The sequence below is a fragment of the Candoia aspera genome, chromosome 18 (genome assembly GCF_035149785.1).
Source record: "Candoia aspera isolate rCanAsp1 chromosome 18, rCanAsp1.hap2, whole genome shotgun sequence".
Lineage (NCBI taxonomy): Eukaryota > Metazoa > Chordata > Lepidosauria > Squamata > Boidae > Candoia > Candoia aspera.
Window position 1 is genome coordinate 7,123,922 of NC_086170.1, and position 27,192 is coordinate 7,151,113.

The window sequence follows — 27,192 nt, forward strand, 5'->3', positions numbered from 1 at the left end:
TGGAACAATTTTTTAAATAAATTGTGATCTCCCAGGGAACCCCTAGTGACCTCTCGCAGAACCCTGGGTGAGAAACCCTGGTCTAGGCAGACCAACGAGGGCATGCCTGTCTGGGGTATTTTGTGACCCAAAATCTGTTCTGTGTGTAACCCAAAACACAAATGGGGCTGTTTTGCTCTGAGCAGAAGTGGTGGGTGGTGGAGATAGCCTGAAAGAGACTGAGGAGAGGGAAGGGGCTGGGAAGATGGGGTGAGCCGGCGAGCAAGCTGAGCCGCAGACACCGGAGGCCTGATTGGGTGTGGCGAAGAGCAGCTAAGCCTTGGACTGACCGTGTCCTTCCTCTCAGGTGTACCCAAACAGAGCATATTTGGGGCAGCAAACAGGGACGGGTGCAGTTTTTCTTACTCAATTCCCTTCCAGTAGCAGGAACACTTTAAGAGGAGGCCGAGTAGTGGCAGCTGAACAGTGTTCAGTTCATGGCGCGTGATTCAGATCAGGACCCTGCTGGGAACATCCTTCTCAAGCATCCTGCGAGGATGGCCAGGCTAAGAATGACTGGAGAGAGGGCATCCACCAGTACTGCCAGAGTTGCCTTGGCCTACAAGTTTGTGTGAACTCAGCCATAGAGTTCAGTTTGGGGGGCACTCCATTTCATGTGAGCAGTCCGGGTTGGGGATTAGCCTGTTGTGTGTACACAGAAGCTTCCTTAGACCCTGCAGGAAATGAGTTGCTCTGTCTGTATCGCCAGGGTTTCTGCCCCAGTCTTTACCAGACCTCTTCACCCCGGGCCTCCCCTTTGGTCCTCAGCCATCCCAGGGCGGAGGGTGTGATTCAGCCGCGACTCCTTTAGCAGGACTTCTTCTGCAGCGCACCCCGAGCTGGAACGGGTGCCAGTTTTTGTCATGGGAAACCCAGGACTCTTCCCACCCCTACCCCACCATCCCTGGTTCCTGCCCTTCTGATCTTTTTTTTAAAAAGGCCTAATTATCTACACATTTTTCTGCAGAGTTCAATCTATAAAAAAAGGTTTTTTAATACCTTGCTCTACTGTGCTAAGTGATTCCACATTGTTTTCCTAGCTAGGCTCCCTGTTTCACTTCTGAAAAACATCGCTGTGTAATTAAATTACTTCCTGGTGTGTGTGTGTGTGTGTGTCTTTTTTTTTTTTTCAGGGGGGTGGTCAGAGTTTGGAGGCATCAAGCCATAAATTCTTCAGTGATTTAGTTGCTTCTGCTTCCTTCTTCTTCTTCTTCTTTTTTTGTATTTGTTTTATTTTATTGGGGGGAGGGTGTTACCACCTTTGCTGCTTTGACATTGGTGGTTGGTTGGTTGGTTGGTTTCTCTGTGATTTTTGGATTCGCAGTTAGTGGGGTTGGACAGGCCTGCAGTTGAAGACGCTTTAGGCTGGGCAGCCAATCCTGAAGGGAAAGGTGGATGTCAGCTAGTTAGGAAGAAGGATGGGTGCGTGACTGAGGCTGAGAGCAAACCAGAACACTTGTGGCAGATTTTCCAAAAACAGCCATGCCAGTGGCTCCATGGCCCTCATTTGTGCCTCAATGTTTTAGCCAAGCTGAAATCTTGGAAATTTTGCTCCTCCCCTGCCCCTTTTGTGTAGTTTTGTTTTGCCAGAGTGACACACTGGCCATAGATCAGGGCACACATTGGTCCTAAGTCCCAGCTTTTTTGCAGCACCTACTCCATCTAGACCTGCAGGAGGGACTTCTTGCAGATTGCGGGGCGGGGGAGAGTGCTTCCAAAAAGACGATTCTGTGTGTTGCTCCATGGTATCCCATAGCTGTAAATGTCTGCTTCTAAATTATTTCGCCTCGGGACAAATTGGGAAAGGTAAACAAACTAGCACTGGATTAAGCTGATGTCCAGCAGTGACTTAGTTCTATGCATAAAAGAAGATGGAAAAAGCAGCCCGCGCGTAGTAGATGGGAAAGGGGGAATCTCTTTCTGGCTGGGAAGGTCAAAAATGGTGATCGTGTGACCACCGGACACTGCGGTGGTCATCAATGTGAACCGGTTGCCAAGCACCCAAATCATAATCGCGTGACCGCAGGGACACTGCAACAGTCATAAGTGTGAGAACCGGTCCTAAGTCATTCTTTTCAACACTGTTGTAAGTCCAAACCATCACTAAATGAATGGTTGTTAAATGAGGACTACCTGTAACATGATAGGATTTGGAAGGGCCATTGAGACCATCAAGTCTAAACTCCCAGACACTCTAGAAATCCAATTAAAGCCCCCCTCTCTGAGAGAGGAAGATAATTCCCTTAACTTCCCTTGCTCTTACTGCCTCCTTCCTAAAACGTAGGTTTCTGTGTCCTTCAGTGAGAACAAGTCTTGGCCCTCTTCCTTGTGGCACCCCTTCCTGCTCTCCATTCTTGGTTTTGTTCTGCCTTTCTCCTGCACGAGAACAAAGCTCAGCCTCAAAACTTTCCTGGCTGTTGGAATTCGTGTTCTTTTGACAAACAGATGGCAGAGATAGGCACTGATGGCTCGTTTTCTTCCCAAGCTTCATTGCAGTCGAGAACGTAGACCGCTACTGTGTGATCATCTCTTCAAAAGCGGTTTATTTCCTGAAGAGCGGGGAGGCCATGGACCGCGAGGCCATCTTCCTTGAGGTCAAGTATGATGACCTCTACCACTGCCTTATCTCCAGAGACCACGGAGAGGTCTACGTCCAGCTAACGAAGAAAGCTGTAAATTCGAGCAGCGGCATTTCGATGCCTGGCCCGTCACATCAGAAGCCCATGGTGAGCGAGCCCGGTTGCTCAGACACCTTGCTTTTTTGGTGTAGAGAGAGGAAGGTGCTCTGGTTGGAATAATTTGCCTTTGGATTGTGAGAGAAATGCACTGGGGCTTCCTTTTGGATACTGCAGTACTGTGACCATAGAACAGTAAGAAATCAGGTGTTCCCCTTTTTCTAATTCTGTTTCTGAAATGAGGATAATTTGGAGAGGGAAGCCAGGAGCAGATTAGGGATGAAGCCTTAAAGGGCTTCACGTATCTCCCCCTTCTCTGGCGTAGATCCTCCCTTTCTTATCTGTCCTTTAATTAATCTCCGTTTGTCATTTCCATCCGAACCAGAACAGATTGCAGTTAATCTGATTGCCAACTTCATGAAAATGAATAAAAAAGAGAGAGATGCATTTGTTTGTTGTTAAGCCAAAAAGTGCATTTCTGCCCACATTTCGCTCTTCTGTCCAGCTGACGCACCTCAGGATTTGACTAAGAAAAAGGGGAAAGTTATTTCCTTGAGCCTGCCCATCCATGGCCATCTTGCCACTTCCATTCCCCATCAAACTCAGATGTGCATATGGCCTTAGACCTGATTCACATATTGGTTTGTTTGGGCTTAGCATGTGAGAATCCTTCTATTGTGGCTTGTAAAATATGGCTTATTGCTTTCAGGGAACTGTAGTTATATAATATTCATAGATTATAAGAGTTGAAAAAAACCTTGGAGCTGACCCAGTCCAAGCCCCAGCCCGGCGTAGAAATCCACCCTCAGAACATCTCAGACCATCCAGCCTCTCTTTAAACCCTGAGGACGCAGCCTCTGTCCTTGATGAACCGCTCTTACAATCTTCCTGATGTCCACGTGCACCTACTTCCTGAAAATTTAAACCCAGTCTTTTGGAGGAACTCTGAATAATTCTCGACCAGTAAGCTAATTTTTGATGGCTTTTTAGTAGCAGTGGTCATTTTGTGTCTCACGCAGGTTCACGTGACGGCAGAGGAGCTGGCCGTCAGACTCTGTCAAGAAATCAACTATGCAAAAAGTCTTTTCTACGAACAGCAGCTGATGCTGAGGTCTAGCGAGCACCAGGAACAATTGGAATTGGACTCCTGACCCAGCGGAAATCTCCGAATGCGGGAGCCACCCCTCGGCTCGGTCAGAGAAGCAGAGAAGCACACTTCCCAGGGTGTAAGAGAGCTTTGGGCGAAGTGCATAAGCCAAGGGGCGGGAGGCAAAATAATTGTGCCCAGTGCAGGACGCTTGGGGTTACCAACTCAAAGATAACATACATTAACTCTAGGAAAAACCTGGTATTTTCTTACGATTTGTGTATATATAGTATATACCTGTGTGTGTATGAGGTGTATAGGTGTGCACCACACACAGACGCGCACACTGTTTTTGGTGAGGTTGTATAAAAGTCTATTTCCTGTAAAGAAATTATAGAAAAAGGTATATTGCACTGATCTGGAGCATTTTGAAAATGGCACTTTCTTCTCTGGAGATGGCAAGGAAGAGGCGAGGAGATCCTTGCCCTCTTGGGCAGCCCAGCCAGAGTTACCATCTGGGGCGGGGAGGGAGGCCCCCGTTTCCCACTCCTGGGTGGAGGGGGATTTGTGCACAGGCCTGCAGAGGTGCTCCCTTTGTCTGGCTTAAGCCACCTACGAGGACCAAGCAGAGTCCATTTCCAGCATCTGGGCAGGGAGAAACAGATTCAAGAAGACTGAACAAGAATGGCAGTTTATAAATGTAATATTGCAGACCTGTAGTCTGAACCTGAGGATTAATAAAAAAACATGGCTGCTCTTTCGTCCTTCTGTTATTTCCATGGTAGTAGGCAATGCCAGTTTTGGACTCACCTCCAGGAAAAGGACATGACTTGGCAGGGGGGTGGGGAATGCAGACTTTCCCATCCTCCCAACTGTCAGCATCTCCAAGACTGCCTGGAAGAAGGCTGCTAGCCCGGGTACCCAGGAGCTTCACAAAGCAAGAAGGATGTGTTTCTGTAGCAGAAGGTCCCCAGCTGGGAAAGGCTGGAGTTCGAAGGGCAGTGCAGGGCAAAATGAGGAGGGTTGCTCCATATTTGAGTTCTCGGAAGAGACAAGAGGTGAGAGCTAGTGGACTGGGTTTCTGCCAAAAGTTTCCTAAGAGCAAACTGGACAATCCATCAGCCTCCTGTCTTGTCCTGTGGAATCTGCTAGCCTTGCCACAGGCATCCCAAGATCTCTGAAGAGCTGAGGAATGGAAGCCAGTGAGCAACAGCCTGGACAATCTAACATAAAATTACGGTCCAGGGCTGGGGGGGGTACAGGGAGACGTGTTTTAAATTTATTATGGATGGTTTTTATAAGTTTGTATATTGGAGGTTTTTAACTTGCTTTTTTTGGATTGTTTTTTACTTGTGAGCCACTGAGAGTCACTTAGGTGAGATGGATGACCATACAAATCAAAACATCATCATCATCATCATCCAGGTTCTTCACTAGTTCGTGAGGACACAAATAGAAGGAAGTCACATCTTTAGAGCCACAGGCATCTATCCTTGGGCATTTACTCTCTTGGTGGCTCTGAAGGGTTGCAAAAAAGTTAAATGTTTCCTTCCTGCTGCAGTTCCCGGTTGTCCAGATCTAGTCCATTGGATCGTCGTGGGGCCCAAGTGAAATCTTGACAGCATGTTTACATTGTGGTGGGTCCGTAACATCCATCTCTCTTCCCTCCCACCTCACCCGTTAAAGTTTTGTTGACCTTCATGAGCGAGGAGTACCTGTCCAGGTGAGCCCCTGTCCTTTTGATGGTGAACAGAAACAGTGCAATTTGCTTTGAATTCTGCTAGCTTCATATTTGATTCTTTTGGTTCTAAAAGAGTGAGACAGGCCACTTTGTGGGGACCAGGAGAGCATCTGATTTACTCCCTTAGCCACTTCTTGGTTGGCTGTGGTGGTGCAAGTGCCGTTTTATTAGTTAGGGTTGACTGCAGTGTTTTCTCAGCTAGGAAAGGAAAAGGGCACCTAAATCTGCCTGCAGGAATTGAATGATGTCCCACATGCCCCATAGCAGGACATGAAGAACATCAAACCAGATAGACGTGATGGCAGAAGTGTGTTCATGCTCAGGCTTTCAGTCGGTCTTGGTACTTTACTGGCTGACTGGTTTTGGGGACTGCCATGCTGTTCCTGGCCTTTGTCCAGCTTGGTGACTTGTTTTGCACCACACTACCTGCAGCTCTTGTAGCGAAGCATGGTGCTGCATGATGCAGTGAGCAGTCTGAGCCAGCATGTCGCAGCGCCTGATGTTGCCTGGGGCTGAGAGAGGGAGTGACTGGCCAAGGTCAGCCAGCTGGTCCATGCCTGGACCCTGGCTCCCTGCTCGGAGGCCAGCTCCTTCACCACCGCACCACAATGGCACTTTGCAGTCTCCATCACGAAGCACTGCAAAGCAGACTGGCAGCAAAAACAGGACATTGTGTCTCCGACTTACATACCTCTTCAGTGACTGCATCTGGGGAGCCAAAAAGGTAGTGATGGAGGGGGGTGAAAAACACATTTTTGGCCCGCTTTTGGCCAGCCCTCGGATAAGAGAAGGGCCATAAGCAAATAGTGAACTTTGCCATATTTCTGTAAAACGCGATTCCAGCAAGAATGTCTTGCTGTGAAGTCCGTGTTGATATTGGCATCTCTGCCTCATTGCTGCGTGAATAAACAGTGTTCAGATTCCAAGGCTCATAGCTTAAAATACCTTCCTTCTCCTCTCCCAGCCCCTTGTCCCCATTTTTTCTTCCCCAAAGTACAGAAATCCTAGCTTCTAGCTGTCTCCTCCCAAATGCTCAGGGGGTTAAAGTACTGTTTGCAAAGGTGAAGAAAGAACTAACAGTCCTCCAGAGCTGCTGATTACAGAAGTGACTCTGTAGCTTAGATAGCTCAGAACAGTGGTCCCCACCAGGGTTTCTTGGTGCCAGAATAAAGGCTTTTCTTTTAAGGCCCATACTGTTCTTTAGCAGAAATCTAGCAATGGTCAAAAATATTCCAAGATTGGCCATTAAAAAAAGGACCAATTTTAATGGCTGTGGACATCCTTGGTGAGCAGGCTGTGTTGTCTGTGGTCACAGTGCTCCAACCTCAAAAGTTTCTGAGGGCAGCTGGTCTGCGTGAAGGAAAAGTTAGGAACGGCCATCTTGAAGGAAGTGAGCAGCCGTCCTCCATCATAATCTTTAAACAATGTGTTGGAACCTGAGTGGGGATTCCTGGCAGATGAACACGGCATGTTACTACAGTTGTGCTTACAGGTTGGAAGCATGTTTTCCCCCACCCAGAAAAACACACACACTAAAGTTCGCCAATCCTCGGCTTGGTGCAAGAATCCAATTTAAAGCACCCCGGCAAACATTCATCCCAGCTTTGCTTGAACATGTCTAATGAAGGAGGAATCCACCATTTCTCAGGGCCAGGTTGACCTGTTATGTTAATTTTAATCATGCAATTTATCAAGCAAATTTATCAATTTATCAAATAATAGTAACAAATAATATCTTCTATCAAATCATTAAGGGTACAATAAAAAGGATAGAAGAAATACATAGGCACTTAAGGGGCCTGGCCAGGAAGCCCACAGGCCATGGAGCAGCAAGGGTCTGGGTAGTCTCTTCCAGCAGCCCATGAGTTTTTTCTAGCATTAAACTGGAATCTTCCTGAGTCTGTGTGTCTGGCATTCAGGAACAAGGGGGACCAGGTTCACGAGAGAAGACCTCCAAAGAGGCCTGGGATAGTCTCGCCTGGAATCTGGAGAGCTGTGGCCGGTCAGGGGTGACGGCGCTGGGTTGGTGGGGCAGTGGTTCTGGCACTCTCCGACTCCGCTTCTCTTGGGCCCCCACATCCTGCTAACGGCCCGTTTGGGGGAGAGAGTTCAGCCTGGAGAGGTAGAGTCTGTGCTCTTGGCCAATCAGAGCAGAAAGGAAAACCCCAAACGCATTATACATTATATGTATTACGCGTGAAAGTTTCCTAAATCTTAGGGGAGAATCTGACCTCTCCCCGCCGAGCGATGCCCATCGCCTCCCTCCCTCCCCCCCTCACCCAGCAGACATGTCACGGGATTCAGGCTGCTTGGCCTGGGAAAGGGGCTAGCAGAAGCAGGCGGTGTCTGCCCGGCTCTTGTCCATTACTCTTCTTGATTGACACTTTAATGAGGGTACGAGGGGTCACCCCCCTACTGGGGGGCCAGTTCATGCCCCGTTTATCTCACAGTCTCTGTTAGCCAAAAATAGCCGCTGGGCTCCGTTTCACCGGCCTGTGACCCACCATGATGGATTGAGTGGCGGAGGGGAGTTGGCAGCTGAAGTGTGTAGTAACAGTTTCTCCCTGTCAGCACAACACAATGGATTTGCTGATCTCTGGGTTTTCCCTGCCACCCCCGTTTGGGAGTCCCCGGCATCTTTTTTCTTTTCCACTGAAAGGTAAAGAGAGAGAGGGCTAGGAAGGGAAAAAAATGCAAAAGCAGGCTGGGATCTGACTGGGAGGGCAGGTGGGCAAGGAGTAAAATTCCCCTTTTTCTCTTGAATATCACACTTGCATGGATTGGATCTGCTCTGCTGCTTTAAAGCACAGAATTCAATCATGCTAAACCGACATGTGGTTGGTTTGATTTCACTGTGGCTTAGCGATTTATGGAAATCCTGGCCACGGGATTTCAAGGCTTTGTGTGTTGTGTGAACCCACCAAGCAGAGTTCATTCAATGAACTCTGTCCAACATGCAAAGCCCTGTTAAGGGAAGCCAGTCTGGATCTTCCACCAGAAATTTCTTAACGGGGAAAGTGCTCCCTCATAATCTGGGTGATCAGCAGATCAGTGACCTGTTATGAAGAGGCAGGAATAGTTGGGTTGAATATCTTGCTGGGCCAACAGCCCCAAGGCGTCACTTTCTTGGTGGCTATTGTTTGTTTAGCACCAAAGGAGTTGGCCTGGCTGAAACCGATGGCGGTTGAGCAGCATCTGGATGACCACAGCTGGCCCACCCTGATTCAGGCCCCTCTCTTGCTTGGAGAGACCTCTCCAGAAAGGTGAGTTTTTATAGAACAGAGGGATGGCATTCAAAGGAAGAGTTCCCAGAACTTTGGAGACAGGAGCCCACTGGTTGCAGGTAAAGTTGTGCCACCATGGTGGGTTTCCCTGAGTTTTTATCTGGCCGTTGCACAGGCGTGATGTTGGAACGGCCATTAACCTGCTCCGTAAGGGATCTTCTTGGAACAGTTGCAGAGTCAACCGAAGAGCCCGCCCCAGCGGAAGAACAGTCTTGGGCCATAATCCTTGGGACAAACTGGGCCCCCCTCCTCCCTGTATCTCCAGATCTTCTTCTGCCCCTGCTTTGATTTCAGCCCCTCCTGCTGAGCGTGGAGGGAGGGCCAGTCGCTCTTAAGGGCTCCCCACCTGTATTTAACCCTGTGGAGGAACAGGTTAGCCTGCCTGGGTGAAAAGTTCACCTACCGGCCAGGCCGTCTGTCCCTCCGGCTTAATTTATCTGCTATTTGGCTAACCCTGCTCTGAACTCCAGGCTCCCTGCTGGAGCAGATTGCGTTGGCCGGAGGCCGGCCTGGTTTCTCTGCTCACCCTTTGACTTGTACAGAAAGGCTCCAGGGGGTGCAGGAAGGAGCGCAGGAGAGGCAGACGCAGAGAGGCAGGATGCAGCCACCGCGGAGTGGTCCCTTCCATTGACTGGGAGGTTGACCGCCTGGCGCTCTGGTGTGGCCACGGTGGCCGTTTAGGGGGAGCCAGGGAAGGAAAACTCGTGCCATCCGGGGCAGCTCCTCCTGAAAGCCTTTTTCGGAGGCCTGGGGGCAAGCAGAGGTGGAAAGAGGCCACGGGGGCTGCCCCCAGCCATCAGACGAAACCCTACCTGAAAACATCTGAAAGCTTCCAAGCATCCTGAGAACAAGGCTGAAAAACAGAAGCCTCTCTTGCACAGGAATCGAGAAATCCCAGGGCAGGCAAGGCACTAACAACTTGAAGTACTTGAAGGAAAAGAGCAGAAATGAGTCCATCTGTCACTCCAAGCCATAGTTTGTTTAACCACAGTAGGTTGCATCACAGTGCTTTGCGTTCCTACATTGTGTTAAGGCGCAAGTCACGCTTGACCAAATGGAGCAGCTAGCCACATCGAAGTGAGCAACTCAGCCAGTGATGAGATGCATTGTGACCAGGTGAACTCATCTGCTCAAGCCATCCAGGGTCAGCGTGAGGGCTGAAGCCAGCCAGGCGGGCAATCAGAAGCCCGAGAGCTGGCCAGACTGGTACCAAAGCACTGAACTGGGAGGCCTTCAACATCCACAGCTAAGAAATGGGGGGGGGGGGGGCAGGAGTCCTGCAACCACATAAAAGTGGGAAGAGCAGGGCTTGGAAACACAGCTAAGTTGCTTGGTCCTACAGAGCTGCTTTGTTACGAAATGGCTTTAAGCCTCAGCAATCAAACCTGTAAAACGGGGGAAATTTATGACCAGAGTTTGCAAACAGATGTTGTGACCTTACTTGCACCTCTGGATTTTATAGGCTGCATGTTTACCACATCTTTGAGGTTGATCTTGGGAGAGCTAGCATATGGCATGCATTATGATAGCTAGAAAGAATCTCAGGGCTGTTGTTTTGCTTGAAATGCCAAGGCCGTAAAACTTAACAGCTGCCTGATGAGGAGCACAATTGGAGATTTACAGATCGGGCTATCCGTGGCAATCTACATTTCACCTTTGGAGAAGCCTGTAGCTTGGCAACTGCAGTTTGAGAGGAGCGGGGAGGCAAAAGCCTACGTGTACCTGAGCATTGCCAAGCCTCCAGTCTCAGCAGCTAAGAATCTTCGTACTTTGCACCTCTTCTTCCTTTCTCTTCCTTGTCTTTCCTCTCATTCCTTCTGGCGGTGACCCGCAGCAGAACCACCAAGGCCTTACAACAGAGCCCCTCCTTTCCTCTCTGAAATTCAGGTGCTGGCCAAATTGGGGCCAAATCCTAGAATAGATCCAGGATCCCTGAAATACCCTAGTAGGTTAAATCAAGAGAAGGAAGTTGTCATTGTGTCCAGTCTCTTCATCATCCCCACCCTTACCCTCAAATGCAAGTTTGCTAAACTAGAATTTGCAAAGACGACTTTCTGGTAGCACATTTGAGCATCAGGCTTGAGTTGCTCAGGTGTGACCAGCGTGGTAAGCCAAGGAAGGGCGGAATCTTGATCCTTCTCAGAGGATGGGGATCATTCTTAGATTGTACCCTGAGTCTCCCTTTGAGTTACTGGGGCTTCCTCAGTGGCCTCTGAACAAGGGCAGAAAATGCCTTCTGCATTTCACTGGAGGGGGAAATGCCTGTTTTCCCCGTTTTTTCCCCAAAGGAGAAGGTATTTATGAACTACTTGCCTGTAGAGCCCTGGCATTTATCTTAATTGTGAGGCAGCTGAAATCCATGTGTACACAGTTCTCTTCCTATCTTCTCCCACTTCAATGAAATTGAGAGAGAGAGAGAGAGAGTTGCATATGGGGAAGTATCATCTAAAGATGTCTGACCGGGACCTAAAAGCAATTCCCCAAAAGCATGCTGCAACATTCGACAACAAGTTTCTTTCACACAGGAAGAAAAGCTTCAAGGATGCGCAAGGCAGATATTAGCACAATATTATTCTGAAGTGGAACTTGGCATTGTTGGATTAAAAACTGGACCGCAGCCTCTACCCACTCTATGCTACTTCTTATTTTCAGTGCTCATTCAAAAGCCAAACATACTCGGAGACTGTACTGTGACTTGACCATTTTTAGGCACACGCACAGGCACCACCCAGCATGCTGCTTCTAGTTTCACAATTTCCCCCAGGCAGTTCATCCATCTGGCTTCTCTTTTAAAAATGAGAATAGGGTGGGGTAGAAGCCTGACAGAATGAAACGAAAAGGAACAGAAATTCCTCCAAGAATGCACCAGGGTGTCTCTGTGGCACACCATGCTAGCAACTTGTTCATGGGTGTCTACCTATATAAACTTCAGCAGAAGATTCTAGGCCTCAATGAATGTGGTCACTTCCCTCCACCTTTCTTCCCTTCTCATAACACAACTGTCCAGGTGACAGAGGATCGCAGGTCCTGTGTATCTAGGGCAGTGTTTCTCAACCCTGGCAACTTTACGAATTCTGGGAGTTGAAGTCCACACATCTTAAAGTTGCCGAGGTTGAGAAACACGGATCTAGGGTGTGCATCTGGCTCTCAAAAGGTCTGTGGGATGGAGACAGGCCACAGATGTACCACCAAAGCAAAGAGGAGAGTCTGGCTAATCAGCTGGCACTTTGTGCTGCAAAGATTTGTGGTTTATCACCCACATCTATTAAGGGGCAGAGAATACTGGGGCCCAGGAGAGAGTCTGGCTGGTGAGATCCACAACGTAAATCATCCCAGCCCTAACTGGGTTCTTCAAGTCCTTTTTTTTTGAGCTACTTCTTATTTTCAGTGCTCATTCAAAAGCCAAACATACTCGGAGACTGTACTGTGACTTGACCATTTTTATGCACACACACAAGCACCAGCAGCTATTTTCTGCTCACAATGAACTGCAGAGCCAAAAGCTGGACTATCCTGGAAAGGTTTCCTCAGAGCTTTTCCTGGATCCATCAACTCCATGCAGAAGATGGCCTGGTTATCCTCATGTGATTTGGCTCCACCAGCTGCTCCCTGACAGCAGTAATGTGCAATAGCTGAGAAGAACCGAGGTCAGCGTCAATCTACCCTGCAGTTCCTTCAAATGCAGACAAAGGATATGGTTCTGCGTGTCTTGTGAACAGAGACTGGCTGTCCGCTGCTGGAAACGGGACGGTAGAAAGTATTGCCGTGTGAGCCAGGAAGCCAGCGCTTCCATTCATATTGTGCATCCGGCCATCTTAATGTTTAGCATTAACGAGAGCATGGGCTGGGTCCAGCTTTACTGGGACAGGACCCATTGCAATAAAGGGGAGAGCTTTAAGGGCCCAATTAACCCTCTATAATAACAGAAGCTTCCGAGGCTGTTCGTCTCCTGTGAAGATGGACCAGCAGCAGAATGCGCTAACTCCTCAAGAGCCACGTGCAGCTTGCTCAGTCAGAAAAACACAGCGCCTGCCAGGAGAGATCTACTCAGCCACCCAAGGCGAGCTTTGTACACTCAAGACAGTCAAAAAGGAGGAGGGAGGGACTCCTCTGAGATGTATCCAGCTCAAAACCACTCACAGACTAAAAATGGAAGCGTTTGGCTGCTAAAAACCTCGCCCTGGCACATTCTGGTTTGCAAGTAGTCCATCCTTTGGAGGCCCGTGAGAACAAGATCCCAGCCCTGGCAAGGCCCCCCGAGGTCCTGATTGCCAGCAGCTCTTAGGTCCGTCCTTTGAAAGTGTTCATGCAGGTGTAGCTCCCAGCAAACTTGTGGATTTCTTCCAGCGCCGCTTGTGGAAAGATGCTGCCGAGGAAAGAAACAGACGCTCGTTGGCATCTTAGAAGAATAATGTGAAACTGGAGAAAGATAACAAGGCTGGACGCTGTTGTTACGATCTCTGGGCATGAGCAACAGGTGTTCTGCCAGGTGCAAAATTCAGCTCCCTGAGAATCTGACTCTTGAGCAAGGCCTGTAGAGCTCTGTGAATGAGCACCTGCTCTGCCTGCAGATGTTCCCCAGAAGCTGCTGCTGGAAGCCATGCCATTCTTCCTCGCCAAGTGGTTGGCCAAGGCTGGGGGTGTGAACCTCTGGCCCATCCCTGCTTTAGGCAAGAAGCCCATTTTTGGCAGGTTTAACAACAGGTAAAGCTGTTGTCTGGCAGTTGCCCAGCAGCTCTCAATAGCTTGAGCTTGGTTGCATTCCCACTTTCAGTAGCAAGCGGACTCAGCTTCTACGTGGCCTGCAGACTGTGGGCGCCCACCCTTGCTCAGAGAGGCAAAGGCTGGGCTTCTTCCAGCGAAGAAAACACCATCCGGAAATGCAAGCATCCCAGAGTTGGAAGGGAACATCAAGCCCCCCAGTTCTTGGTGCAGGAATCCAAAATGAACTCTGTCAAGCGGGGATGCCCGCAGGGAAGGGGTCAAAAAAGCCAAGGTGGCAGTTGCAACCATGCAGGGGAAGGGAAGGGAAGGGAAGGGAAGGGAAGGGAAGGGAAGGGAAGGGAAGGGAAGGGAAGGGAAGGGAAGGGAATCGTTTGCATTATTAAACTCCTCTGCCCATTGCAATTTTTTCCTACATTGCCTCAACCCATTGAGTTGGTTCTTGTACTGAATGCAAAGGTCTTGACCTTCAGGGGCTTGAAAAGGGCTCAATTGAAAAGACTTCAATTGTCCTTTCTCAAGGCTAAGCCTTGGTCTGGTAATCTTCAGCGCCCTTCTCTGCACTGACTACTGGTACCCTCGGTAGGGGCTGACCAGTGCAGAGCGGAGGGCAGCTATTCCCAACTCAGAAGCTCCGTTGCTAGTACCACCCTGGAGGTAGGTAGCCCCCATGTCAGCAGCCCCCATGTCCTGCCGGCTTGTCTTCCCCTTGTCAACTAAGGAATGGGGAGCTCCCTTCCACGGGGCCTGCATCCCTGGTGGTTTATCCCCAACCCCGATGTTAAATGGCTGCCGATATCGGCTCCTGCCTCAGAAGGGGCAGCCACCGAGTTATGGCATGAGTGAAAAAGAGCCCCATGTACCTTTTCAGGACAACAAGGATGTGCATCGTCCAAGGGAGAAGGAGGAAGGCTTGGTTCTGCTGAACAGCCTCAACTGTCCTTCGGGCCACCATCTCCGGTTTCAGTGGAGGAAAAAGATTGGGAAACCTGGAAGAGGAAGAGAAGCCACCTTGAAAGAGCGCCTCAAAGGCCAACTTCAAGCATCCCGCTAAGCCAGTTTATTTTTATTGAGTTCCACAACCTGCTAAGCCTGTCTTTGGAAGGTTTTCCCAAGCTGTGCCTGGCACTGCGTTTTTATTCTTTTTTATTCTTGCAGGCATTGGCATCCCTTCTCTTCATTTAAACACAGCAGCTGCCAAGACACTTTTGTAATGACTATAGCTGTTGTTTTAAATTCTTTGCATCCTAAATCTTAGTGGGACATTTGCTGTGCATTTTAACAGTCCATTTTCCTAGCCACCCTGGAAAAACCTGATTTTGAACTTCTAATAAATAAACAAAATATTCTGTCTTAATGTCCTGTACAAATCCTGCAATATTATTTTCTCAGAGAGGCCCCCCCCCTCCATTTCCTCTCTAGAAACGGCAGATTCTTTCCCTGAGCTTTCACTGCCAGCAGCTTTGTAGGTGCCTCCCATTCCCCCCCTCCCCAACCCCAACCGGGTCAGAAAATGCCAGGCAGCCCTTTCCTGCTGTTTCCGTGTGCAAAGACCAGCATTCTGGTGCCTGAAGATTCCTTCAACTGTTTTTTTCCCCCAAATTGCTTGGGGGATTTTCCCTGGGTGGGTGGGGAGCAGCGTTCTTCAGTGAGGGGGCATCTACCCCAATTCAGCCTGGAGTTCACTGGGTACACACCTGATCCGCATCCCTTGAAACATCTCTGTGCTGGTGTGGAAGGGCAAGACTGTGGTGGCATTCACCCCTGGGCAGTCCAGCAGGCCCAGCGTCAAGCTCTCCATGAAGGCGAAGGAAGAGGCCTTGGAGGTGCAGTAGTCGACTGCCCCAGGAATGGCCGACAAGGCCAGGACAGAGTTCAGGCAGACAATGTGTCCTTTCTGGAGCTCCAGCATCCGTGGCAGGAAGGCCTTGGTGGTCTGAGGGCCAAGAGGGCAAAGCAGCGCTGGCACAGGGGGCACATGGCAGGCAAGCAGCTGCCATGCATCACTGCAGGGCGGAGGGCCAACCCATGAAGTGTGCCAGCCAGCCTCTTCAGCAAGGCTCCCTTCCATGTCCCCTGCCTCCCCCACGTTTAGTGCTTTGCAGCCATTTCAGGATGTTTTCCCCTTAAATTTTTGGTACTTTTGCTAAGTTTTGAATCTCCAATGCTCTTCTGAATGTATTATATGTCTGCATCTACGTTACAGGCTACAGAAATCTTGCCTGCCGGTAGGGCAGTCTGAAGGGATTTTTTTTTAATCCCTGGGCGAGTTGACTAAACAACGGTAGCAACTCGCAAAGCACTGCAGAAGCTCATTCAGTGATGCAGATACTTTGGCAATCTACAAAAACCACTTCTGCAAAGCTCAGGGATGCTTGAAATCACATCGTTTTTAAAAACACAGGTGCCATTGAAGGGCCTGAAAAGGTCCACAAAGTGCTAGAGAATTCACCTCAATGGCTCCTGAAGGATGTTGGGATGAAACTGACGCGCCCACCAGCCTCGCTTTGCCTTGTTTTTCCTGGCTGTTTCTGCGATCCAGGCCCATCCTGCCTGCCTGCCCCCCACCCACTGGGGCCCGTCTCAGCAGTCAGCCTGTTCCTGAAGAGAAAAGGCAGGTTCCCTACCCAGAACTGTCCCAGTGCATTGATGTGTTGCGATTTCAGCAGGGCATGGTCGTCACTGTCCATGAGACTCTTGCCATGAACAACAGCTGCATTGTTCACGAGGATGGTGACGTCCCCCACCTGGAAAGGGGGAGAAAGAAGCAAGGAAAGATACACGGTCACCCGCTGAACTTGGCTGGACCAGAGTCACATCCTGACCCCCAGAAGGCTCTCTTAAAGGCTCTCCCAGGGTCAGGGGTAGCCTAAAGGGATCATCTAGGCTCTCCCAAGACACCCAGGTCTGTTCTGTTGGTCTCTCCTCCGAGGTTGCCTGAAAGCTAGTGAGATCCTACATGCAAATATTTGGAATCCATAAAATGTGGAGCTCTCGGGATTTCAGCCTGTTTTAATTTTTTTAAATTTAATTCCTGGTATCCAGTTACCAGGACATTGAAGGCACTGGGGCTATTTAAACCATGGTTTCTTGATCAAGCCATAATGGCTTGATTAAGCCACTGTGGGGAAAATTGCATATCAGGCTGAGTCCCAAGTGGCTTAATGCAGTGACCATTTTTGTGAGGTCTCACAAAAATCCAGAACCCTGATCAGATCGTTGGACTCCATCTTGTGTGGACCCTGCATCCTTGTGTGATCTGTCAGAGAACTTGGGTCAGCAGGGTTGACACCGTAGGAGGGACGATGGATGGTGGGATCCATTCCCTGCCCCAACTGCTTTCTTTCTCTCTCCCTCTCTCTTACTTTCTCTCCAAGGCTGCATTCAAACTGCTCACCTTGCATTAAAATGCCCATCTGGTGACTGATCCTCTGCACTTCCAAGCCCTTTTTGTCTGGGCAACAGAAGCCAACCCACCTTTTCCCGAACAGCCTTGGCTTGCTGGTAGACCTCTTCCCGATTCCCCACGTCACAGACAAAGTAATGGCACTCGGTTCCCATTGCACAGATCTCTTGGGTAGCTTCCTTCAAGCATTTCTCAGTCCGACCCCACAGGATAATCTACAAGACAACGCGTCCTTGTATTTATGGGGGAAGTAGCTCTTCATAGTGACACTAATACTACTGTCCTGTAGTCAGTGATCACATAGTCAAGCTTGGCCATCCCTTGGGATTGAATGGAAGTGAGGGGCCCAGGGAGGCTGAAGACCACTGGGGGAAGATGGAAAACAGGATACTCACACGCACTCTGAGCCACCTCAACACTATCTAAGGAGAAGAATATTCCCCTTCACCCACGACAATTTCACCAAAATGTTCTCCTTCACCGGGGAAAGCAAGCTATTTCTCTTCCGTCTAAATGCATGGGAAGAGTGTAAAAAAGAAAAGTAAGTTTCCAGTGTAGCAACTGTGTCCTGAAAAGCTGGTCCAGAACGGCAGACCCTCAACCAATTCTAGGAATGAGTCAACTTCATAACATTCCACAGTGGTAAGTCCAAATATTGGTTTGCGCCCCAAAGCCTGCAGAGTCAACACAGAGCATCACTAGAAACCACAGCAAAACCCACGTGTTTTGAACCCTGGACCAAAACACAGATACTAATACGGAGCAAGAGGCCAACACACATTAAGTTACGGTAGGGTTTAACTTGGCCTAGTGAACAAGCCTTGGCCCCAAGGTTCACACCCAATCTTGAAGCAGGTGTGAATGACCTTTTTCAAGCTGAGGATCACGGTCAGCCCTAGAGTTGCTCTCATTCCCCAAAATGAGTGCTCAGGATAAAAATCTAAATTAAATTGAAATTAGATGTTGACTTTGTCTAGCATGCTAAACCAAAACCAAGCGCAACACTTGGCACAAAGCCAAACTCAACAGTGTGAGAATTCATCAGGATGAGCCCCCATCTTTGTCTATCAACATGAGGGCAGAGTTTATACAAAGACCATGCTGAAGAGTGCTGGATTTTTTCCCCCTCCGTGTTCTCATGCTATATGATAAAGAAAGTTTTCTTCTAAAATTTCTTAAGAAGGAGAACAGACTTTTGGTCACATTCTAACAGGGATAGTGACTCTGGCCCTTCATTAATGGTGAAAGGGCCCAAAGCCGTGTGTGCACCAGCACCTCATTCATTGCACCAGCTCTCCCCAGCAGGTAGCAGCCTTCCTGGCTTCTATCAGGCCCAACAATTGCAGATGTGCTGCTTGGAAATCCTGTGTGCAAACAAGGAATGTGAAGACATCTAATGGTCTTTACTGAAGGGGGAGAAAACCTCTTGAAGCAAAGGGGCTGACAGGCAGGGCAGATCTCTGAGAATTAGGGAGGGTGGGAAAGCAAATAGGAAGAGGTGTTGGCCAAGAATGGAAAGACAGAAGGGCTTCACAGAGTGTCCTTTCACCAGTCTTGATCTCAGGCGTTAAAACAGGGCAGAAGAGACCAAAAGCCACACACCTACTTTCTATTGTAAAAGTGAAAGCCTTGGAAGGAAATGCTAACTAACACTGCAATCCTGGACGTATGGATTTTGTGTTGTTTCTTAGTGCACGAAGGAACCCCCTCTCAAGGCAAGAGAGGATCTGCTTGATCATTTCCTCAACTCACTACTTTGTGGAAGGCTCCAACTTCACTTCCACTGTGCTCAGCTGTGAAATTTGGAAGCTTCACCATCTCTTGGCACACAAAGAAGGTTCATCAATTATTCGGACCGTCTTCCCAAAAGTTTGGAGATGAGTCCTCCAACATTCCCATCCATCCCACGGGGAACTACTTACTGCTGTGGTTTTATTCCTCCCAAAGGCTAAGCAAACCGATGCCTTTTAGATGCTCTGAAACAGATCCCCCGCCCATCACAGCAAGCATGGCCAGTGGCATGAGATCCTGGGAACTGTAGTCCAAAGTATCCCATAGGACCAGCTTGGCTAGCCCTGGCCAAGGGAACCCTTTTACTCTGAAGCAAATCCCACTGAAGCAAAGAGTTGCCTGGGGTCCCTTGGAGTCAGGGGGGCACATAAATGTAACAACAACAACTTACTCCCTAGTCTGTATCTCTACAGGGTTGCATTCTTTTGTTGTTTATTCGTTCAGTCGCTTCCGACTCTTTGTGACTTCATGGACCAGCCCACGCCAGAGCCTCCTGTCGGTTGTCAGCACCCCCAGCTCCCCCAGGGACGAGTCCGTCACCTCTAGAATCTCATCCATCCACCTTGCCCTTGGTCGGCCCCTCTTCCTTTTGCCCTCCACTCTCCCTAGCATCAGCACCTTCTCCAGGGTGTCCTGTCTTCTCATTATGTGGCCAAAGTATTTCAGTTTTGCCTTTAATATCGTTCCCTCAAGTGAGCAGTCTGGCTTTATTTCCTGGAGGATGGACTGGTTTGATCTTCTTGCAGTCCAAGGCACTCTCAGGATTTTCCTCCAACACCACAGTTCAAAAGCATCGATCTTCCTTCGCTCAGCCTTCCTGATGGTCCGGCTCTCGCAGCCATATGTTGCTAAGGGGAACACCATTGCTTTAACTATGCGGACCTTTGTTGTCAGTGTGATGTCTCTGCTCTTAACTATTTTATCGAGATTGGTCATTGCTCTTCTCCCAAGGATTAAGCGTCTTCTGATTTCCTGACTGCAGTCAGCACCTGCAGTAATCTTCGCACCTAGAAATACAAAGTCTTTCACTGCCTCTACGTTTTCTCCCTCTATTTGCCAGTTATCAATCAAGCTGCCAGTTATCAATCATAATCTTGGTTTTTTTGAGGTTTAGCTGCAAGCCAGCTTTTGCACTTTCTTCTTTCACCTTCATCATGAGGCTCCTCAGTTCCTTTTCATTTCAGCCATCAAAGCGGTGTCATCTGCATATCTGAGACTGTTACTGTTTTTGTATTCTTTAGTATTAGTCGAAGAAACAGGTTTGAAGTCCTGCTTCACCTCACTGCGCTTTTAAAGCATGGGTAGCCTTGCACAATCTTTGCACACTTATATCCATGCACCCCCCCAGAGGCCTGGCGCTCCTTGACTGCATCACGTCCAGAAAAATAAATGAAATCGGCATCAGGGGAGATCATAAGCCCTTGTGCCCATTCTAAAGAGACGTTAGCAAAATTGGCGTCTTCATCGCCGAGTTGCTTCTTCTCACGGCTTGTCGTGCTCAGGTTGTCTTTGAGAAAATGCCACCCAAGTCACAGCCTGGCTGTAAATATCCCTTTAGCAACGGCGCTCTTTCATCCAGCAGGCAAGGAGATAGAATTAAGCAGGCAGCAACAAAAGCTTCCAGGTTAATTAAACCTAATTTATGGCCGAAGATTAAGGTGAATGCAATTTTAGCACCAGCGACGTAGCCTTCTCTGGCCCAAGCAATCAATTAGAATCCATTTACTCCTTGCGAGGACACAGGTCAAACTTTGCCATTTCAACCCTTCTCTGCCAGGGTTCAGCAACGCTGCCTCTAACTCTGGGCAACTAGGGTGCCAGCTGTTTTTAAGCAGCAGAGAAAAAGCAGAGTCGACATATTCCCACTGAGAAAACTTTGGCAATGTTTTCAAAGTCGTATCTCGGTACCGTATCGAAAAAGACATACGCTGCACGTCAACCCAAGCGGCTGGGTTGGGTGTCCCTATAGAAAACTCCCTTAAAGATGGCAGAAGGAAAACAAGATCTTAGAACCAGCTTTCCCTAACCTGGCATCCTCCAGATGAGTTGTGACAACAACTCCCATGTTTCCTTGTCAAGGCTGGGCAGAGCCTCAAATTTCCTTTAATACGTGAGAAGAAAAAGAAGCATTTCCCAAGATTTAGCTATGAAGGCTTTCAGGTTCTCCTGAGGTTGATAGGATTAAGAAGCAAAGGCTTAACCAGGTTAGTTCTTTTAAAATGGGCTTATTATGGTTGGTCACACAGCCAGATGTTTAGACTGGATTTGGCATTTTTGTCCTTCCCAAGGTCCTGGGACAGGCAGATGTCTTTTAATAATATTCAAGGTATCGTCGCAGGATGTTGGCTGTTCCAAGCAAAGCTGGCTTTTGCAATTGACTGGTGATGATTTTGTCAATGCCGATGCTGTTCCAGTTGTGCTCCAGATGTTTTGGAATCACACCCAAGGTGCCTATTGCTGCTGCTATTATTACTATTATTATTATTATTTAAATTTATATGCTGCCCAACTCCTAGCAACTCTGGACCACAGGAACAAACCCACAGCAGCGGCTAAACTTTTACCCACAACCTCATTTACAGAAGTTGCTGTGTCACCTTCAAGGGCAGCCCTGCATGCAGGGCACTGCAGTAATCAAGGCAAAGTATGACTCACCGTGGCCAGGCTGCCTTGGTCCAAACGTGATCAGAAAATGGGGACCCCAAAGAAGACAATCATAGCTAACAAATGGCTAAAGTCACACTTGATTTCAGTCTTCAAGGGGAAACAGTCAAAGCCCTCGATGAGTGTCCGCAACTGCAGATACTTCTATGCTGATTTCCGGCTTGGGCCGGTTTCCACGCTGCTGCTGAGCAGCTCCGTGGCTTTGCCTCAAACAGCCTGGCCCACATCCAGGGCTCACCTGGGACATCCGCCTTCCAGCCCATCATGAAGGCTGCGAACCAGCAGAAGGAACCATTGCCAGCTGAAAGCTGTTCAGCAGAATTGCCCAAGTTACATAATCCCCACAGACAAAAAGTGGCGGTGGGGGCCACATGAAACAGCCACCATAAAGGAAGTGAACTCTGGGCTCAAAAAGCCACAGGGAAAACTAAGGTGAAAGGTGACACAGGACCAAGAGAAACCACAGAGCCACTTCTGGAGGCATCATCTATTAATATGGGCATAAAGGGTGATTTGGGAAGCAAAAATCTCTAGGGGCAGTTAGGGCAGGAGGATGCAATTAAAGCAGACAACTGGGGGTCACCGACTTGCCTTCCCCCTGCCCATGCCTCCTGGAGATGTAGTTACCCTCGGATAATCAGGTCCTATGCCATGGTGGTTCCACAGTCAGGAACCACGCTGAGACAAGGAATAGGTCTCTAGTGTTTTATTACTGCTACATAAGACAGAAAATCCTAACAAACTGAAGAAGCGTGGGAAAAACCCAGACAGATAAACCCCGAAAGTGAAGGCGGGTCTGATCTGTGTCTCTTTGAATGGCTGCTCAACTCCTCAGTACTACGCATGCGTTTCCCCCCCTGGATAGAGGCCCCCTCCTGCTCGCCATGAGTGCTCATGACAGGTGGGCTTTATTTGAGTTGCCCCTGGAAGCCCCCTGGCACCCAGCACAGCTCACGCAGCAGCGTGTCAACGTGGGCGTAACAAGAAGCACAAGTTACTGCTTGCGCCACTGCCCTTTGAACCATCTGCAGCTTCTGGGTGCTCTTCAAGGGCCGCTCCACTGCAGCAGTCCAACCTGGAAGTGCCTAGGGTGTGAGTGACCGTCTGAAGGGCTGTTATCTACCTGGATAACAGCCCAACATGTCTGGAAGAGGCCACTGAGCATTCATACAACCCACCAATCCTGCCAGAATGTGGTTCATGGTGAACTAATGCAAACACAAACCTACTCATGGATGTCCAGCTAGCCAAAGGAAGCCTGGCCTTGTTGGAAATCACTCCATCACCAATCTGAGTATGCCGTGGAACAATACAGTAACAGCCAGCCTACTCACTGCCTAGGTTGAAACGGCAGAAGAGGACCCATCAGGCCTTCACCAAGAGCTTATATTTTCAACCTCTGTGTCTAAAACCCCAAACGATCTCTCCACTGCATGTGTCCAGCCCAAAGCAGCTAACAACGGAGAGAGAGAACAAGATGGCAAAATGGTAACCATCATTCAATTAAAAAGCTAAAGCATTTACAAGGTGTTTATAACCTGCAAGTTCCATTTTCAGGAAGGGAGCAAGAGAGAGCCAACGCCAGAACAGTGGGCAGATGCATTCACAGAAGAGGTCCCAACCCAAGGAAAGTCCTTGGTGGCATCACCATCATCCCACCATGTGTTGAACGCAAACTCAGTAAGTTTCAAATGCCCTGGACTCTAATTCTCATCAGTCTTGTGGGTAGGAATTATGGGATTGAAGGCACCTGGTTGTAAGGTCTGCTGACATCATGAATGTAAAGAACAGGGAATCCAGATGTTGCTGAACCTCAACTTCCAGCATGCTTCACATCTTAGCCTGGCTGAAACTTGGAATCTAACTTCTGAAGATGTTTACTGTTTACTGATGTAAACAGAATGCCTTGAGATGGCTGCTGTTAATTGCTCTCCTAGTTGTTTTGTGGTTATGCTAGATTGGCTAATTTGAAAGAGTTGTAATACTCTGCATTAATATTCCTGTCATCGCAGCATTTTTAACACTGAGTTTGAATGGATTATCATTATCATTCTTTATACAGTACCCTGGGAAAAGCGTCATTTTCAAAAGCAGCTTACAGATTTATAAAATTGTTCAGTCCACAAGCAGCTTGAACTGGGATGTCCAACATAATGCAATTATGTTTTCCTTTGAGAAAATCTAGAGTATAATCCTTTGCTGAGACTTAGTCCTTGAACGGCTAAATCAAAGAATGCGAAATATTTAAAGCAGATTAAATCAACTGCATCCAACAACTTTCTAGCTGAAATGCTCAAACATTTCACCTGGTTCGCATTTTTTCAGGGAGCTGACCCAGTATCTAGAAATTCTAGTTTTCAGCTAAAAGTCTGGTCGATCATGGCAGGTATGAATCATATTAAATCATTTTCTAAAAAATCTAAAATGAATTTAAAACACATATTCCAAGTTAAAATGTATTAAAGTGGGGTTTTAGGGCAAAATGAACATGAGTATTTCCTGAAATACATTTCAGGACATGAATGTAAATCTTCAGACATTTCCATTTAAAAAACCCAGACTGATATACAAAAGGACTGCATGGACTAACACATGATTTTTGATCAAGAAAATCCAAGATTCAGGAAACACCCCAAACCTTGTGCAATAACTTTGAATCAGTCCCTACATGTCTGAGCTGCCTGCTATCAGGATGAAAAGAGAGCATCCTTGTGTTTGAGGCACTGGAAAGAACTATATAACAGTAATAATAAATATATGTGGCTGAAACGTTAAAAACCTGCCAGCAATAGAACAGGAGTGTGCATATATCTGGGGTTTTGTTCTACATTGCAGTAGTTATTGTGACTTTTTTTAGCAACACAATTCAGTTTTGTTTGGTGCGATAAACTTCAAAGGAGCAAACAAAATTGTTTTCAACAGGTAAAACACAAGACTGCTCACAGATCCCTGCTTGGGCCTCCACACCTTTTTGTGCAAGCTGAAACAAGAATATGTTCTGAAGGCATCTCTCAGGTATGAGATTCACACACACGCACGCTCACACACACACTTGCTCACTCATGTACAGACATGACTTGCAATTCTCACTCCCTCAAAATCTTTGTCAGCAGTCAAACCTCACCAGCCTGATTCCATGCTTAATTGGTGACCCAGCCACCCCTGCCCCAAATTGTCCAAGACATAATGCTGCTCCCCAAAGATCCAGTTTACTGAGCACAGTCTTTGGGCGCAGGGAGCCCCCCATTAAAATCCTGCCTTTGCTTTTCAGAAGATCGTGGATAATGGGACTGGAAAGGATTGATTTGCGATGGATTTTGGAACAACACTGGCAACACCACGCCCATGGCAGCCACAGGCTTGGCAACCTATGATTGTGCCCAGTGCCCAGTTCACTGGCATGGATAGGGTAGTGAACCCTTGTGCCACCATCCCCAGTTTTGTGGGTGCAAAGGGGGTTGGTGCCTTCAAGTGAGCTGTGACACCTGGACAAGCCCCTGGCATTTTCTTGGCAAGAGCGGGAGGGACTGGCCCAAAGTCACCCAGCTGGTGCCTTTCACATCTGCTGGGTGACTGGGGAATCTGTAGAACCCCAGATGGCAGTGCAGAGGAACCGAATCCTCTCCTCCCACTGCCATGGACCCACCTTTCTGCAGCCAGATAGGGCCCTCTCACCAAGCTCCCTACATGAGAAATGCAGGAGCCTGGCTGGGAGAACATCTGTTTTAGGCCTCGGAAAGGGCAACTGAAGGCAGGGATGGGATGAGCTAATGCACTGAAGGCAATTTATGAGCCAGGCCAAATATAGGCAGAAAATTAACTAGCTGGGCAGGCTGCGGCAGACAAGTAAAAATGCAGGGAACGGAGAAACAGACATGATTTGGCCCCTGCTTCAAATGGAAGTGAACCAATTGAAGGATCAGCCAAGGGGAGAAGGGAATCTCTGCAGAGGCAAGCTGAATTCTGCTCTGACCATTCTGCAGAGCAGGGAGAATCAGGAAAATCATTTGAATCCCCACAGAGACCAACAGAGGACTCCTGGGCATGTACAAAGGACTCAAGCTCCCACATGGCACAGACTGGCACAGGGTACAATAAAGTCTGGCTGGGCTTCTGTCCTGGAGGGCCTTTCCAGCTGAGCAACCAGTTCACCCAGCAGGGGGTGGGGTCCTTCAAATAGAAGCTTCCCAGTGGCATTTGCCTTGGCCAGCCCCTCCCGGAGAGCGCTGGTGGCTCCCTTATCAAGTTTTACAAGAGGTGGGGGGGGGGGGTAGGGTGCATGTGCCGTTAGAGGTGTGGAGGCAACTTCTCCATCCAGGCTGTGTGCAGGAAAGACCCAGAGGTTGCCAGAAGACTGCAGGTTAACCCTACGACTGCTGTGCTCACGTAGCATTCGATGCCAACTAATTTGGAGGCTGAAAAGGCTGCCAAGCAAAGCAATCGCCGCCGTTTCTTCCTTTTTGCCAGGTCCAAGACCCAGAGATGCTGCCCGGCTTCACTTGGGGATCGGTTGTTGACCCTCCGCTGGATCTACCCGGCCCAGTCGCCAGCCCTCGCCCGAGAGGCCCTCCAGGCAGGAGCCCAGCCGGGGCCTTATTCCATCCAGCGCCCGTCTGTGCCAGGTGGGAGCCTGGGTCCCGGTGTGCAAGTAGAGCCACCATCAAGCAAACCAGGTTACAATCAGGGGGTGCCTGAGCCCATTCATTCTCAAGGTGCTCCGACGACACGTTGTTCGGCATCTCCGCAGGGACCCCCTTCGAAGAAGGCTGCCAGAAGGCGAGGCGTCTCCCCCCCAACACGGGCGCGCGCGCGCGCGCACACGCCGGGGTGCAAGAGAGGGAAAGGGAGCCCCGAAGTCCGGTATTTGCAGCTCCAGAATTCAAACCGGGGACCGGAGCCTTCGGGAATCCGTCGCGGGCAACTTTTCGGCCCGAGCTCCCCGGGAAAAGGCAGCGGGCGCCTTCGGCTACCCCGACTGCCGACCTCCGGCTACGGAGGCTCGCGGGCGCCGCGGTTTCCCGGGCGGGCGCGTCCCGCGGAGCCCTCCCGACTGCAGCCCCGGCCGGCCGCCCGCCCAACCGCTCCCTGCCCGGCCGCCGCTCACCTTCCGGGCCCCGCGCCGAGCGAACTCCCGGGCCAGGGCGCGCCCGATGCCGCGTCCGCCGCCGGTGATGAGCACGCAGTCCCCGGCCAGGGCGCGGCGCTTGGCGGGCAGGAGGCGGCCCAGGAGCGCCCGCGCCGCCAGGCCCAGCACCTGCCCGGCCAGCAGCAGCGCGGCGCCCACCCGCCGCCAGCCCATCCTCGGAGGGGGTCGCGCTGGGGGGCAGGAGCGGCCGGGGGCGCCCTTAACCGCGGCCCGGCCGGGGGCAGTCAGGAAGTCTGCCCCGGCCGGTCTGCAAGGGCTCTTTCCCGGAGCGCGCCCGGGTTACCCGCCCAGAGGGCCCTCCCGGCCGCTCCGCCGCCACCGCCGCCGCCGCGCACCGGTCCCGCAGCGGCGCCCGGGGAGCGGCGGGGGCGCAGAAGGCAACGGCGGGCGGGGGGCGCCCTCGGCTGGGCGCGGAGACCCGTCTCCGCCGTGCGCAGGTCCCCGCAGGCCGCCTCGGCCGGCGCAGGCAACCGCCCGGTGCCCGGGGCTGCGGCGTCACTCCGGATCGCTGGCTGCAGACAGCATTCTCTCCTCCGGACGCCCCGAGTTCGCATCGCCCCCTCTCGAGCGCGCGCCGGCCCCGGGCAGGCTTTATACGCCGCCATGCAGCGGATTGACAGCGCCGCGCGGGAGGGGC

At 49.8% G+C, this 27,192-nt stretch overlaps 2 protein-coding genes and 1 long non-coding RNA gene across 4 annotated transcripts in view; 1 reads left to right on the top strand and 2 right to left on the bottom strand.

Annotated features, from left to right (window-relative positions):
* The window catches only part of VPS13D (vacuolar protein sorting 13 homolog D), a 115,973-nt gene extending 111,415 nt beyond the window's left edge, over nucleotides 1-4,558 (top strand). For both annotated transcript variants that reach the window (XM_063317491.1, XM_063317490.1), the window contains 2 exons: nucleotides 2,525-2,765; nucleotides 3,734-4,558. In XM_063317491.1, coding sequence (XP_063173561.1) covers nucleotides 2,525-2,765; nucleotides 3,734-3,865 — 373 coding nt within the window. In that variant the 3' untranslated portion in view covers nucleotides 3,866-4,558. The remainder of the gene's footprint in view (nucleotides 1-2,524; nucleotides 2,766-3,733) is intronic.
* Nucleotides 4,559-4,953: 395 nt separating this feature from the next.
* Nucleotides 4,954-10,808, bottom strand: LOC134506985 (uncharacterized). The gene is made up of 3 exons (XR_010068858.1): nucleotides 10,549-10,808; nucleotides 5,517-5,608; nucleotides 4,954-5,024 (listed from the first exon to the last, which is right to left on the bottom strand). It is a non-coding gene; the product is annotated as an uncharacterized LOC134506985 (long non-coding RNA).
* Nucleotides 10,809-12,242: 1,434 nt separating this feature from the next.
* DHRS3 (dehydrogenase/reductase 3) lies at nucleotides 12,243-26,723 on the bottom strand. The gene is made up of 6 exons (XM_063317731.1): nucleotides 26,514-26,723; nucleotides 17,026-17,169; nucleotides 16,176-16,295; nucleotides 15,246-15,484; nucleotides 14,412-14,537; nucleotides 12,243-13,192 (listed from the first exon to the last, which is right to left on the bottom strand). The coding sequence occupies exons 1-6, from the start codon at nucleotides 26,706-26,708 to the stop codon at nucleotides 13,108-13,110; spliced, it is 909 nt and encodes a 302-aa protein (XP_063173801.1). The 5' UTR covers nucleotides 26,709-26,723; the 3' UTR covers nucleotides 12,243-13,107.
* Nucleotides 26,724-27,192: the final 469 nt, after the last annotated feature.

Excerpts from the sequence above, each read along its gene's own strand:
- DHRS3 (XM_063317731.1), bottom strand. The coding sequence starts at position 26,708 with ATGGGCTGGCGGCGGGTGGGCGCCGCGCTGCTGCTGGCCGGGCAGGTG. Across the intron at positions 17,170-26,513 it reads CTCGGCGCGGGGCCCGGAAG|ATTATCCTGTGGGGTCGGAC; the intron begins GTGAGCGGCGGC and ends GTTGTCTTGTAG. Across the intron at positions 13,193-14,411 it reads ATCCTTGTTGTCCTGAAAAG|CATCTTTCCACAAGCGGCGC; the intron begins GTACATGGGGCT and ends TTTCCTCGGCAG.